This window comes from Brachyistius frenatus, unplaced genomic scaffold (assembly GCF_029030835.1).
Source record: "Brachyistius frenatus isolate BFR_SWC_R1_liver_20210118 unplaced genomic scaffold, ASM2903083v1 Contig_9, whole genome shotgun sequence".
NCBI lineage: Eukaryota > Metazoa > Chordata > Actinopteri > Embiotocidae > Brachyistius > Brachyistius frenatus.
The window spans coordinates 6,735,001-6,748,449 of record NW_027210608.1 but is presented as its reverse complement, the minus strand read 5'-3'; the positions used below and the strand labels follow the sequence as shown (position 1 = coordinate 6,748,449).

The 13,449-nt window shown below is 39.9% G+C and overlaps 1 protein-coding gene across 1 annotated transcript; it reads right to left on the bottom strand.

Annotated features, from left to right (window-relative positions):
* Positions 1–2,719: 2,719 nt before the first annotated feature.
* On the bottom strand, positions 2,720–4,644 carry serf2b (small EDRK-rich factor 2b). The gene is made up of 3 exons (XM_069690513.1): positions 4,511–4,644; positions 3,498–3,606; positions 2,720–3,152 (listed from the first exon to the last, which is right to left on the bottom strand). Exons 1-3 carry the CDS (start codon positions 4,515–4,517, stop codon positions 3,080–3,082), a joined length of 189 nt encoding a protein of 62 aa, XP_069546614.1. The 5' UTR covers positions 4,518–4,644; the 3' UTR covers positions 2,720–3,079.
* Between the last annotated feature and the right edge of the window lie 8,805 nt (positions 4,645–13,449).

Genomic DNA, 13,449 nt, shown 5'->3' with positions numbered 1-13,449 from the left:
AGAGTGAAGCAAGAGCAAAGTACAACGTAAATGTGTTCTGTGCAGACATTTAAATTTGTTTTGCATCAAGTAGAGTTATTTATTCATTTGATATTAAAACTATCCATCATACCGATGAAGAGACCGTTTTTATGATAAGTGCACACTGTGGCTCTCACCCAGTTACATAATTTATAACATACTTGAGTCCTACTGCAGTTATTATCTAAAGAAATGGTCACAGCAGTATCTCTGTTTAAATTGTTGTTGAAATACACACAAAATGTTTGATGTTGCCTTACTAAACGTCCCACTGCCCGTTTATATTGTATCCAAATAAAAATGAGGCTCACCATAAGCATGAATTAGAAAGTATCATGTAAATGAACAAACTAGTTATTTTAAGCTATTGGAGTGAGAAAGAACAACAGTATTGTTTTACTCTTTGCAGTTTACACTTAATACCTCTTTAATGACCAAAAAACTGAAAACAGGTTTTTAGAAAAAAAAATTTGCAATTGCTTTTTAAAAGTCAAAAAGTGATATCTCTTGTTTACAAAAAGTATTTAGGTCTTTTGATGTCGTTCCAAACTGTGGTCGGAAGCATCCTGTTTGCTTTGAAGAACAGAGTTTAGAAAAGCACCCACCTGTGTATATAAAGATCCTGTAATTTAAACTGCGTGTCGGGACAAACACCAAAACACAAGCTGCTGGTAAAGAGGCTTTTACAAAGTATTGAATAAGTGTCTGATACTTTTGCAAACCAGAACTTTTCAGTTAGTTAAAACTAAACTTGTGTTTGCTGTGTGTCATTTTACCACGTTTAACACACGTGAACCCAAGTAGCTGCAGCACACTGGACTGTTCAGGACTGTAAATAGCATAAAAGAACGACCCTGCTTTTTGCTATAAAAATGGATGTTACTCAGTGCCTCTCAACATATTCAGCAGAGATGAGTCTGCATGTATGAATTTAATTAGAGGAGCTGACTTTGGCTTGTCTTTACATTCTGCATCTCTCTTCTCCCCTCAGCTCCTCTCTGGGTCTGTTTTAAGAAAAGCTGCCAGAGCCCACAGTAAGTCTGTTCAGGCCTTATGCTTGAGTTTAAGTGAGATCTTTGCAAAGCTGTGAGCAGAGTACTGTGGATGATAGCGGATAAGGTTTGAATTTTCTCGAATTCAAGTGACCTGCTGATTCTGCATTTGGTCCTCATCACTATTCAGCTCTTCTGCTGCTCTCCTGCTATCTGAGATGGAAAAAAAGCTCAACTGGTGACTTAATTATACGCCCTGTAATCTGAGAACCGAGGACACAAACTCACTGGATTTCAGTAAGTAGACACGCAGCTTATTGACTATAAATAGCTGGAGATGTAACTTCGTGAACAAAATATCAGCAATATGCACATTCCTGGTGCTCAAGTTGGTCAGAGCTTAATAAAGTGCTTGACTGGCTAATTTGTATTCAAGAGTCAAACATTCATACAAAGCCTTCAAAGTATAATACAATTTCAAACTGATTCTGAACCCTGTGTTTGTTTATGGAAGGTGGGTGCGGGCCACAAACAAAGAGTACGCATAATAAAAGATAACCAGAACAAGTCTTACACATTTTATCTTCACTACTGCTCTGAGAAAATAGTTTAGAAATACAATGGTGTTTACTTCCCTCTAGTGGTCACCCTGCCACCAAAGCGTGACTCTTGTCTGCTTGCATACTTGTTTTACTTACAGGAAATGAACCACACTCCTGCCTTACACAACACTGAAACAGAAAACTCCAAATCTCCTCTTTAACATCAAGATACTGTGCGTGGACAGGAGGTTGTGTCTTGTGTTGTTGACATTAATGGGAAAGAGCTATTCTGCTTTAATGATATCAGGATGTATCCATATAAGGAAAACTGGAAACAAAAAATACACTTGTATGCCACTAATAAAAAATAGACTATGTGAAAAGAAAAACTGGAAAATAACTGACTAGAAGCTGCCTGTAAATCCATTTGAAGAGGTCGTTGATAACAAGAGATTGATTTAGTGAGGTTAGTTAAGTAGCATCTATTCTTGGCCCGACAGTTTTTAGTGCACTAGTACAGACTAAACTTTGAAAGCCCGGTTTACTTTGTAGGGTATCTTGCTTCCTCTTGACACTTAAACTGAATGGACTTTTTCCTCATGTGTGCAGCAGGACTTGAAAGATGAAGAGAAAATGCAGCATCAGCAATCATCTAATAGAGATTAAGTAAAACTCACACACAGGATGAGAATAAGACTTTGCTTTTTCTTTTTGGTCAGTAAGGCTGTTGAGCAAATCGATGAGACGCATCTCACAGGATAAGTTGTTAAGTAATCTCATTTTTTCTGCTTAACATCAAATGCTATTCATCATCAAGGCTGTTTTAATGTGCAGGGATGGATAAACAGGTCTTATATTTAATCTATTACTGATTTTTGTTGTTGTTGCACATTTCTAATGCAGGTTTACTTGGCATTATAAAATGTTCTGCCAAAGAATGTCAGCATGATATTCTTAAAACACCAGACTACATTGAGAAATGGCTAGTAGTAGTTTATTTCCTGATTACTTCTCATTCCTCTTTGCCCATTTTAATGAAACCGCACCTGACGATGAAAGTCCACTGTTAAGAGATGGACCACTCGTAAAATAGAAATAAGGATCAGGTGAAAACTCTGCACAAACTCTTGAACACCAGTATACAGAACAACTTCAGCAAGCATGAACTAAAAAGATACACTTTATTTGAAACCAGCAGGGGACATTTTTGTACAAAAATACACAACTGTTAAGTAGATGGTTTGTGTTGAGAATTGTAAATTTGTATCCTGCTGCTTACACCATTGATGCTCTTCTGCATGCTGCACCAGCGTGGGAAAACCTCTTAACTTGCTCAGACAAATTTCACCGAGTAAAACAACAAATCCAACAAGCAATGTCATTTGCCATAGGGAAGAATGTAGGATCCTGGATTCTTCAGTCGAGACAAAAAAATGACAGATCCTTTCTCATAAATATCAGGAAGAATGCTGAACGTGGGATGTTCTTGAAACACTGAGTTGAAGTCATCGCCGACTTCATTCTTTACTTGGACTTCGTGCCTTCTTTCCCTGTTCCATCTGATTTTTTCTGCTTCTGTTGCATTATTTCGGCATCCCTTGAGGAGAAATGGGACGTTTCAAGAGAGAACAGGCTTTGTTAGGAGAGACTCAACTGTTACACACCAGTGAATCACTTTATGTGAAGCTATATGGAAGCACACCTCCGACATTTAACAAATAATTTGCGTCAGCTCATGGTTTGGTACCTAACAGCACTGTGAAGTGTTGTTTTTGTCGGTGTGTAATCAAGTGCAATATGCTGTACGCTAGTAACATATAGACACTAGAATTTAAAAAAAATTGGAGGCAAAAGAATAAACAACCTACACAAACATGTGCTGCAAAAATCCAAAGTTAGTGCGCATCCCATTTCTTTCTTTTCCCCTTAGGCTGCCGCTTACCTCTGCTTCCGGGCTGCAGCAGATAGCCCATCGTCGCCCCTCTTCCCTTTACCATGTTCATTCTGCTTTTTGGCATGCTTCTGGCGGGCAAGCTCACGTTGGTTTCCTCCTTCATGTCAGAAAAAAAAAAAGATGAATGCAATATAGATAAACAAATGGCATATCAGCGAGACACGTCAGGTGTGGGAGTTGCACCTTCCAAAAACACCTCTATTACTAAATACAACAACAACAACAACAACAAAATAAAACAAGCAGCATCAAAAACTTACAGCCATTTTGTGTGTGTGTGTGTGTGTGTGTGTGTGTGTGTGTGTGTGTGTGCCTAAGTGTCCTAATGTCTAAATGACAAACGGTCCGTTTACAACAAAGCACGTCATGGCAGAAATAAACATGGTGCAAAACGTGAAAGCCGCCGACGTGGCAGAGAGGCGCTCTGGAGCAGCTTCGTGCCCGGAACAGCACCACAGAGGGCAGCAAAGCATCTTCCACCGTAATACGGACCAGCTGGGTAAACGAGGACAAGCAGCGATGGCGGAGCCACGTTTGCAGAAATAAAAACACACACTTGGTTATCATGTTGACATCCTTTTTTCTTTTTCTTTTACTAGAAGCAGCGTTGAAAACTAAACACCCGTGTTACGTTTCGGTCAACTGTGTCTGCGAAGCAGGCCCAGGGTCGGACTACCGGCCGGACAACGGCCGACCCGCTGGACCGGAGATGTTGACAAAACGTACGACGCACGTAATGCAACACACACGTACATACGTAACAATTTTAAACTCCATTTAAACTAAATAAAGACGGCACCGCTAACCGCGTTGATGGTTTATTGCCAAAAAATACAACAATAGTGGGGTAAAATCAGAGATTTTAGTTCCGTCTATTTCAGCAAATAGACGGAACCGAGGTCGGCCAATGCTAACGAGCGGCAAAAACAACGAGCACAGACCCCATGCAATCGAATAAATACATTGAATGCCTTACAGTCATAATATATGTCGATACCCACTGGTCATTTTAGCAATCGACGCTTCTTTCTCCCGAAATCCAAATGCGCTCAGCCGGAGGGCCGCTGTCTCCCTCCACGTCGCTTCAGTCGCTGTTGTTGCTTTGGTTGCGCCTCGCTGTGGCGGACAAATATGCGCGAGACTTCCGCACGAGAAGGAGAATATTCCGTCTAAACCCGTTGTGGACTGCGCATGCGCTGGATTGCCACGCATCTATTGATATAATCTTTTTTATTTTTTTTATCTTCAGCTTCAATTTAAACTTCTGTTAATGGCAGTCCACCCGTATGGCTAAACAGACAATACAGATGCATGGAAAATGTTTTATACGCGACACAACAACAACAACAACAACAAAAAACAATAAAACAGACAACGGTGGTGCGAATATGGGTCCACAGTGCAAAAGTTCAGAGTTTATGAGGCAAGGGGGAGAGAGGGGAGAGAGTTCAGTATCCGGACAGCCTCATGGGCAAAGCTGTTCCTCAGTCTGAGGGAGCGTGCTCTTTATGATAATATTAATTTATTAAAAGCAATTGTATTATTATTATTGTTTTATATTTATTTATTACTACTTTTTCCCTTCATTTTGACCAACAGAGGCACACTTGCGCAGCTTGCACACCTGTCTGTGAAAAATATACCTTACATTGAATTGTATTCATTGATTACATTTTGTGTCCACTGTATACATATCTCTGTCTGACATATAGCCCTGTGTAAAAGTTATAGACAAAAAAACTATTAAAGTAAGAATGTTTTCTCAATTAACACGTAAATATTTGATGTCCATCAGTTAACTTTATACAAAATAAACACTAAACAGGAATAAAACTAAATCAAATCAGTATTTGGTGCGACCACCATTCGTCTTTTAAACAGCTCAGTTCTCTTGTGCAGTTTTTCAGGGTACTCGTAGGCAAGTGGCCCCAAGAATCTTGGAGAGGTTGTCACAGTTCTTCTGTGGATATCGGCTGTCTCAAAGTCTTCTGTGTCCTGCATAGTCTAACATTTATAAAGATTTAATAGCGTACAAGACTGTAACTTGAATCACAATTCCCAGAGAAGGTTAAATGCCTCCTAAAAGGCCTACTGCCTCCAGCAGGTGGCAGGCTATGCTTATGTTAATTCTGAAATGAGGGAACTCTTCATTTTCATCCTGGACACATCAGCTGCTAATAACTTCAAATTGTAAAGGTTTATTATGTTAAAGTATCACATAAATGTCTTCAATTGATTATTTGTGCAATGAAATGAAAAAAATGAAAAACTGGAGTAACTAATTTCTAATGCAGATTGCTTGAAATCATCAATATAAAACCGTTTTTCCAGTTTTCCACTCTTCTTAATAGGAAAACCACATGATATTTTTGTTGCAGTGTTGGTGTAGTGATTTTATTGACTGTCTGGTTGCTAAATAGATGACTGAGTCACGTCTGCCCAAAACTGAACTTGTGCTCAGACGCTGCAACTATGAATAGAAGAAACAAGTTGCTGTATGCAGCTGGACTTGTATGTGCCTAATGCCGAGTAGTCACATGAAAAAAGTGTACATTTCAAAATACATGAATATATTGTATGATTTGGTGGAGGTGGGAACTTGAGTTAATGGTTGTCAAATAAACTGTTCCATTTGAAACAGAAATCTTAAAATGCGTTCAGTGACGTGGAAGCGAGCTGCAGGAGGAAGACGAGCAGGGCTGGGTTCCTTGCTGAAAGACGAATCCTATATTTTAAGGACATAATTACTGTTTGAATACAATGAGCCATCAAACTGCAACTGCGATTGTCTAGCCAACGGTCTATTTGGGTGAAGAATAAGGACTTCTTAGAATTTAATTATGTGCCTTAAATCTGTTTTGGTCTGCAATTTTCTGCATATTATTTCTCCACAGAAGTTGGACCCAAAACTTTAACTGATTCTAAATATGTTTTTTTTTTTAGTTATGTTTCTTATAAAAATCCTTGATGTTAAAATCATCTGTATGCTACTTGAAACGCAATGAGCAATCAGGTAGGAACATCAGAATGTCCCGGCTGGAACACCATGTCTTTACATTATCAACAAAGAGAGAATTTTTAAATTGAAATGAATTATTTAATATTATTTTGAAAGTAATAATCTGTGTACAGATTTTAGTCATGCTCTGTGAGACTGTATTAAAGCACATCGGTGCTGAGAGCAAATGCCGACCATGCCAATGCTGGCATCCAGATATTTAGCAGGTAGAATTTTGATCTTGTTTACCTTTAACATGTTAGCTTGTTAACATTTGCTCAGCACGTAACAAAGTTACAGCTGAGGCTGATGGGAATTTCATTGGCCGTGCAGCTGTTTGCTCATAAACCAAATGGTAATGGGTTTGGGATGCTGAGCTAAGGGCTCTTTAAAGTCGTCATGATTCATCCACTGGGGGTCATGACTGTCCCAATAAAATTTCATGGCAGTACAATACTAGTTATTTTAAAGTCTGGATCAGTATTTCAAAGTGGTGGACTGACTGACCTAACATGACTAAAAATGTTACCAGTGACCATTTCAACCATTCAATTATTCAAGTTTATTTCAGAATTTTTGAGATTAGGATTATTCAAATAATAGCTATTTCACTGCTTCATAAAAGAAAACAAATATGACCAATTACATTTTTTAATAGCTACATATATGCACCAGGTCATATGAGTGGCAAATATGAAGTCAGGGACTGCTACTGTTTCGCACAAATGGAGTGAAGCACCATGATGTGCTCAGGTCAAGGTGAAGCTACGATCTTCGTGAGTAAGGATTCCACAAAGCTTGCAGCTTCCTCCTGCTCTGTGAACATGCTACGCTCTGTTCATGCACAACTGGAGCAGTCTCTTTTTGATCTTTTTGATTGAGATAGTATTTTTCCTGCCATGGACGTAGAGAAAATATTTAGTGATATGTACTGAGACTGAGGCAGCGTACGGAGGGTCCCATAAAAGTTGTTGGGTCCCCACCTACAGACGTAAAAAGTACGATTTTACTGTTCGCAACTGTAAACAGAGGATGAAGTGAATAAACAGCTATGGCTTCTTCATGCCACTTGCGTGCTGGAGTGTGAAGACTTTAACAGCCTGTAGAACAGCATGTCGAGCAGTGTGGTCAGTTTATTGGGCTGGTGGCGACACAGGGCAGCCCAGGATGTCTGCCTATGACTTGTTTTCCCCACAGCTGCTTTCAGTGACAACATCCTGCTTAAAGCAAAGTATTTTTGTCTCCCCAGTGCAATTATCACCACCTGGTAATTTTGACAATGTTGACTGCTTCTGCTTTACAAAGCCTGTAAATTTTAATGCCGTCCTTGTGTGACTCCTGCCGCTCTTCAATTTAATCAAGGGGAGATGATGGGAAGGAAAAACTTTTGTTTTCCATTAATTTCATACTATATTTAACTGGGGATTTTACAATAACTGTAATAGTCCTTGCCCTGTCATAACCTACAGCACTTTTCCAAACTGACTCCTTGGTGATAGACATCCTTTCAAGTCAGTAGTTAAGTTTGAGCACACAACGTGTGTGTGTGTGTGTGTGTGTGTGTGTGTGTGTGTGTGTGTGTGTGTGTGTGTGTGTGTGTGTGTGTGTGTGTGTGTGTGTGTGTGTGTGTGTGAGAGAGAGAGAGAGAGAGTGTGAGTGCACCTGTATTATGTGTTGTAGGTTAATTATATAGAACGAAATACTAAGTTGTTGGCAACTGGATTTGTGGTTTTAGGACCAGTGTGTCTGTTTGTGCTGAAGATGTTTTTATTTGGTCCCAGCAGGTGATAGATGATTCATAAAATTATGGAGTGTGTGTGTGATGTGATGTGATGTGAGGACAAGACGACCACCATTAATTTCTCCTCCACCATTTGATTGTGTTCATGCATAGACTGGGCTGGTTCGCGCAGTCGTTGCTAACGCTGATCATGAAGTGGTGGAAGCACTGATGTGTGGCAGTATAAACTTAGTGTGACAAGCTGGATGTATGGCGCATTCCTCTCTGTCTCATTTCACCGCTGTCATCCATCACGCTGCCAGAGTCCTGCCTGCTGTCGTGAATGATTGATGGGACTTGCTGATCCCATCTTCTGCATCGCCTTAATGTCCCTCATGCCCTGATTGTTGGGAGCTAATTTTGACACGCGCCCATGAAATTATTATGTTGCTTTTGTTGTCCTGCAAACTACTGTACACATATTTTTCTGCTCTGCTGAGAGATAGTATCACAAAAACACGTCAAACTTTTCAGTTACTGTATACATGTGTTTCTGTATTTCAAATGTTAATACTTTACTAAGCTTTAACGTGCACTACATGGGTTATATTAGACTTTTTAAAATTAGACATTTTTTGCTGTAAATACCTTCATACATTTAGCACAAATATTTTATCTAGATCGTTGATATGATGTAATCTAGGAACAGTCATGCACAATACCTTCACATCTACGAACATAGGCTACTTGAAAGGAAATCAGATCAGCCGTTTGTAGCTATGCTCAGATGGTTTTAACTAAATGCTCATGTTACCCTGGCAACATGCTAACAATGACAGAGATATAATTATATTTAGTAGGTTTAGGCAGTTTCCTAATTTAAAAGATCAGCGTGTGCCATTTATGCTACAAATGTAACAAATGTAACTCTTTCTTTCAAGTGGTTAAGTCGAAAGAACACTGTTGCTAGGCAACGGCTACACGGACGGTGTCTAGAAGCCAGAGGGCTAAAAAATGTAGCTAGCTAGCTGGCACTAACGTAATGCGGGAAATGTGAAGGCATAATGACAGAGGAAAAAGGTCTTCCGAACATCAGCATTTTCCTCAGAATATTGTTAAATTACGAAGAAAAGCTCTAGATGGCTAAAATTACATTAGCCTAACATCTAACGAAAAACTAATTTCATAGCCTCCGCTATTTCCATAAAAACGTCAGCAAACACGTCAGAACTCGTGAACTCTGAGTTTTCAAAAAAGTCCCAGGTCCGAGGTTGTGAACATCACATCGGGGGGCGTTCATGTGGACTCTTGTCGTGGACATGGTCAATAGGACCCTATTTCAAAGGAGCAGTACTGGCATTTTTCGGTCACATTTTCAGTCGCTGCAAATATGTTTTCCAAAAGTCGGCCTCTCTCGAAGCCATAAAAATGAATATGTGCAGCTTTCATGAGTATCACCATCTATGTTATGCAATGCAGTGTATCGTTTCACCCGCGCCTTTGTCCTCCTGTGAGCTGAATATAACTCTTTCAACAATATAAACACAGTTTACATTGTAAAAAAAGAACAATAGAAAGGGGTAATGTGTTGCATTGTTGGGGGAAATAGGCTGTGTTTGCATGTTTGATGGCTTCTCTGCTGAAACAAGGAAAGAGATGCACAGCTAAAGGTGAAGAACTTATTGATTGCACAGATGAATGTCTTTTGACAATGAAGTTTGATCTTTCTTGCTAAGACATAACCGAATCACCTCCACCACCACCGATGTTCATCTGAACAATAACACTGGTGAATCAGAAGAATGAAAGCTTTAAGGTCCTCCTGTTTCTTGCACAGAATAATAAGAGAGGTGGAGGACGGACATTTTGAGGTGAATGACCCAGACAAAAGGACGCCCTCCCTTTCTTCTTTAGCATTTCCATTTCAGTCTTGCCTGATTTAGCCTTTTAGGCATACCCATTGTTTCACATTCTAGCTCAAGTCTAACTGGCTTGCCTGAGGGGAAGCTAGTCTGTGTGATCAAAAGTTTGAACAAAAGAAGAGCGTCAAGGTAATTTCTCGTGGAGTGCAGACGTTGCATTGTTTGACCTGTTGCCGGTTAAATGCTAAACACAATCCAGGGGGGGTTGGAGATCAGACGGGGCTGAATTTCACTGACGGGAGTTTGGGTGTAACTTTGTGAAAGCACAGACAAAATATTCTTGACTTCAGGATTCATAGGGGTCAAATCAGAGACTTGTGCAGGAGAACAAAGGAGATTCGTGAGGAAAGCTTCCGACAAGAAGTAAAGATCCTTTACTCTGAAATAAAACTATTTGGGATTTGCTGTTAATAAATAAGACAAGCTCACATGTGTTTTTAAACAGATTTTCAAAACAACTGAGCGCAGTTTTAGATTGAATTTAACTTGTCCGATGTGCCTTGTACAGTGTCACTGTGCACTGTGTCACTTTGACACTGCCTGAGCAACTTTAAACACAAAAGTCATCGTAATCAATCAATATTTTGAAGGAAGATTAAGATTTTTTTGGTTTTCACTGTAAGTGAAGACTTTACCCTCTTTACTCCTCTGTGTGCCACAAACACAATTCCTATGAGAAGGCCTGTGACACTGAGTGAATATTGAGAGATTATTAGGGCAAAAAAAAAAAAAAAATTCAATTTCATCTGCTGAGTCACAGAATTGCTTCCATCTTACAGGCTTTAGATTTTACAGAGCTACGTTGTAGTGTGTGGAGCAAAACGTTACAACCACACCGCTGATGCAGCTTAATTGAATGTTCTTTCACTTGGCACTAAACAATAGCGGTCATCCAAAGAGAAAATGACGGCTTTATATTTCTAAATTGACATCAGACGCACGCGCTGCCTTCTGCTGTGTTTGTTTCCTGGTTTTACTGTGTTTGTAACCTGGTTCTAACAGCATCAAAACCACAGCGTGCAATATACGTTGCATTTAGACTATACAGAGGAAATTAATCCATCTGGGTTGTAGTGGGTTTTTTTCATTGGCCACACTGTCAATACGCTGAGCAAAATGGGCAAACGTCAAGACTGGTCTTATTAAGATAATGAAATGAAAACATGACATTGTCCAGATGATGTGTTTAGCAACGGTTGCCAAGGTTACAGACATTTCTCAGCTAGCGCATGACGTCCAGAATATACGTATAACTGCATAACAGCGGATGGTGTGCTGGATCATACCAAATGCCTCTGACAAGGTTAGATGGTCCAATATCAAATTGAGTTTGGAAAAGCATAATTACACGAGAGCTACAGTAAACACAGCTCAACGTATACCGACACACACTTTCATCCTGGACTGTCAAAGTATGGATCATGGCCTCCTTTATTTGGATTACATTTCTCGGTTAAGATGTCTCTGTCTTCATCTGTCTCCCTCCTCACGCTACTGCTGTGGATGAGCTCATCGCTGTCCCCCGGCTGACTCATCCTGGTCGTTTTCAGAGACAGACGATCTGACTGACAGCTCGCCACTCTGCATGTAAAACACAGAGGATTGTTCTATCTCTGTGGCGTGCAGTACGGACTCATTGAAAACACTGCACTGTGCAAGGAATGTTACTGTCTGGCATTTTGTACGTACTGTACAAGAGGATGGGACCGAATGTCACTAATAAGAAACAATAACAAATGAATTGCATGTAGAGTCCAGTTTGATATATTGTGTGTTTACAACAGCATGCGATGTCACGCTTTCACACTTTGCTTTCATGTATCTAACATGGCTCTCAAAGCTACAAAGATCATCCGTGGGATCAGATATTATGGACGGGCAGTGACTAGCAGCTTTGTGGATGGTAATGTCACTTAATGTCATTATACTTTGTTTTAACACATGTTGCATTGTTGAAATTCTGTATGCAGAAGATGAACTTTAATGAACTGGTGATCCTCTGACTTTTCCCTACAGCAACACTCATATTTCATTATTTACAGTTTGAATCAAGTGACAACTATTGGATGGCTTATCATATAATTTGGTGCAGGTACTAACTTTTCATCCAAGGCCGTCATCGGGTTAAAATTCTAACTTGCCTTTAACTTTAATTTATCAAACTAATTCTTCCGTCTTAAGCTATATTCAGACTTCGGATTTTTTTCTTATATTGTTACCACAGCAACCCATGCAGATGGGTTGGGGATGTGTGGAAATACCAAATCCGATTTGTTCGCTTGCAAATACGAGTGTGGACAGTCTGTCCTAAAGATCTGAACAAAGCTACACCGGTGACACGGTTATCCAACATGGAAGCTGCTAGCCGTCAGCAGACAGTTAAAAGTTCGGCTTCTGTCCACAGACTGTCAAACTTGACATTTTCTGATTGCGCTATGCTTGTGATAGTGTAGCTTCTTCTCACTCTCACTCTATTTACTGTCTCTCTGCAGACAACGTTGTCACCGCGTATTGCACTGAAAATGTTAGAAATCCAATCTTCCTGTTCAGCACCATTAACAAATGTTATGCAAACATACATCTATGCTTGAGAGAGCTGAAAAAAAGGTTTAAACCGTAAAGTTATTAACTCATTAATTTTTTTTGGTTGTGTTGAGAAAATGTGATAAATGCAAAGGAAATCATTTAAATAGATCAACGAATGGACATTTTTTACTGATCCTCTGTGCGCACATTATAAATATAAATGTTCAGCACACTACTTGTGTTCCCAAAACAGTGACACTAAAAGTAGCATGCCTGATGTGGGAGTCTCCTCCATGGCAACACGCCTTTACCAGGCCTCAATTAGCTGAGTGGCAGGACACCTGGGAAACCCTCACCTATCGAGACGGGGCTCCTGGGACCAGAGCAAAGGGGGAGTGAGTGCAGAGGACTGGTTCTGTACCTTAAAGCCCATTGTTGTTGGTGTCAGGTGTAACAAATATCCACAGTGCCTTTTCCCTGAGAGGACACGTGGAGACAAATATTATGAAGGATGGAATTAGACGCCGTGTGCTCCTTCAGTCTCGTCGCAGCTCCCTGGGCTCTTCAGCTATAAAAGCCAGTGTCATGTTGTGCGGGAGCTCATAACTGTACGCTTTCATCTTTAAAGCTGTAGTTAGTCGTTGAATCAAAATTTGCAAAAACATCTACTTCATGACAAAAAGCGCCAACCTTCAACTCATACAATATAAGATACTCCACAGAATTAATTCTACCGGGCAAACGTTTTTTTTTTTTTTTTAAATGGACGGATAG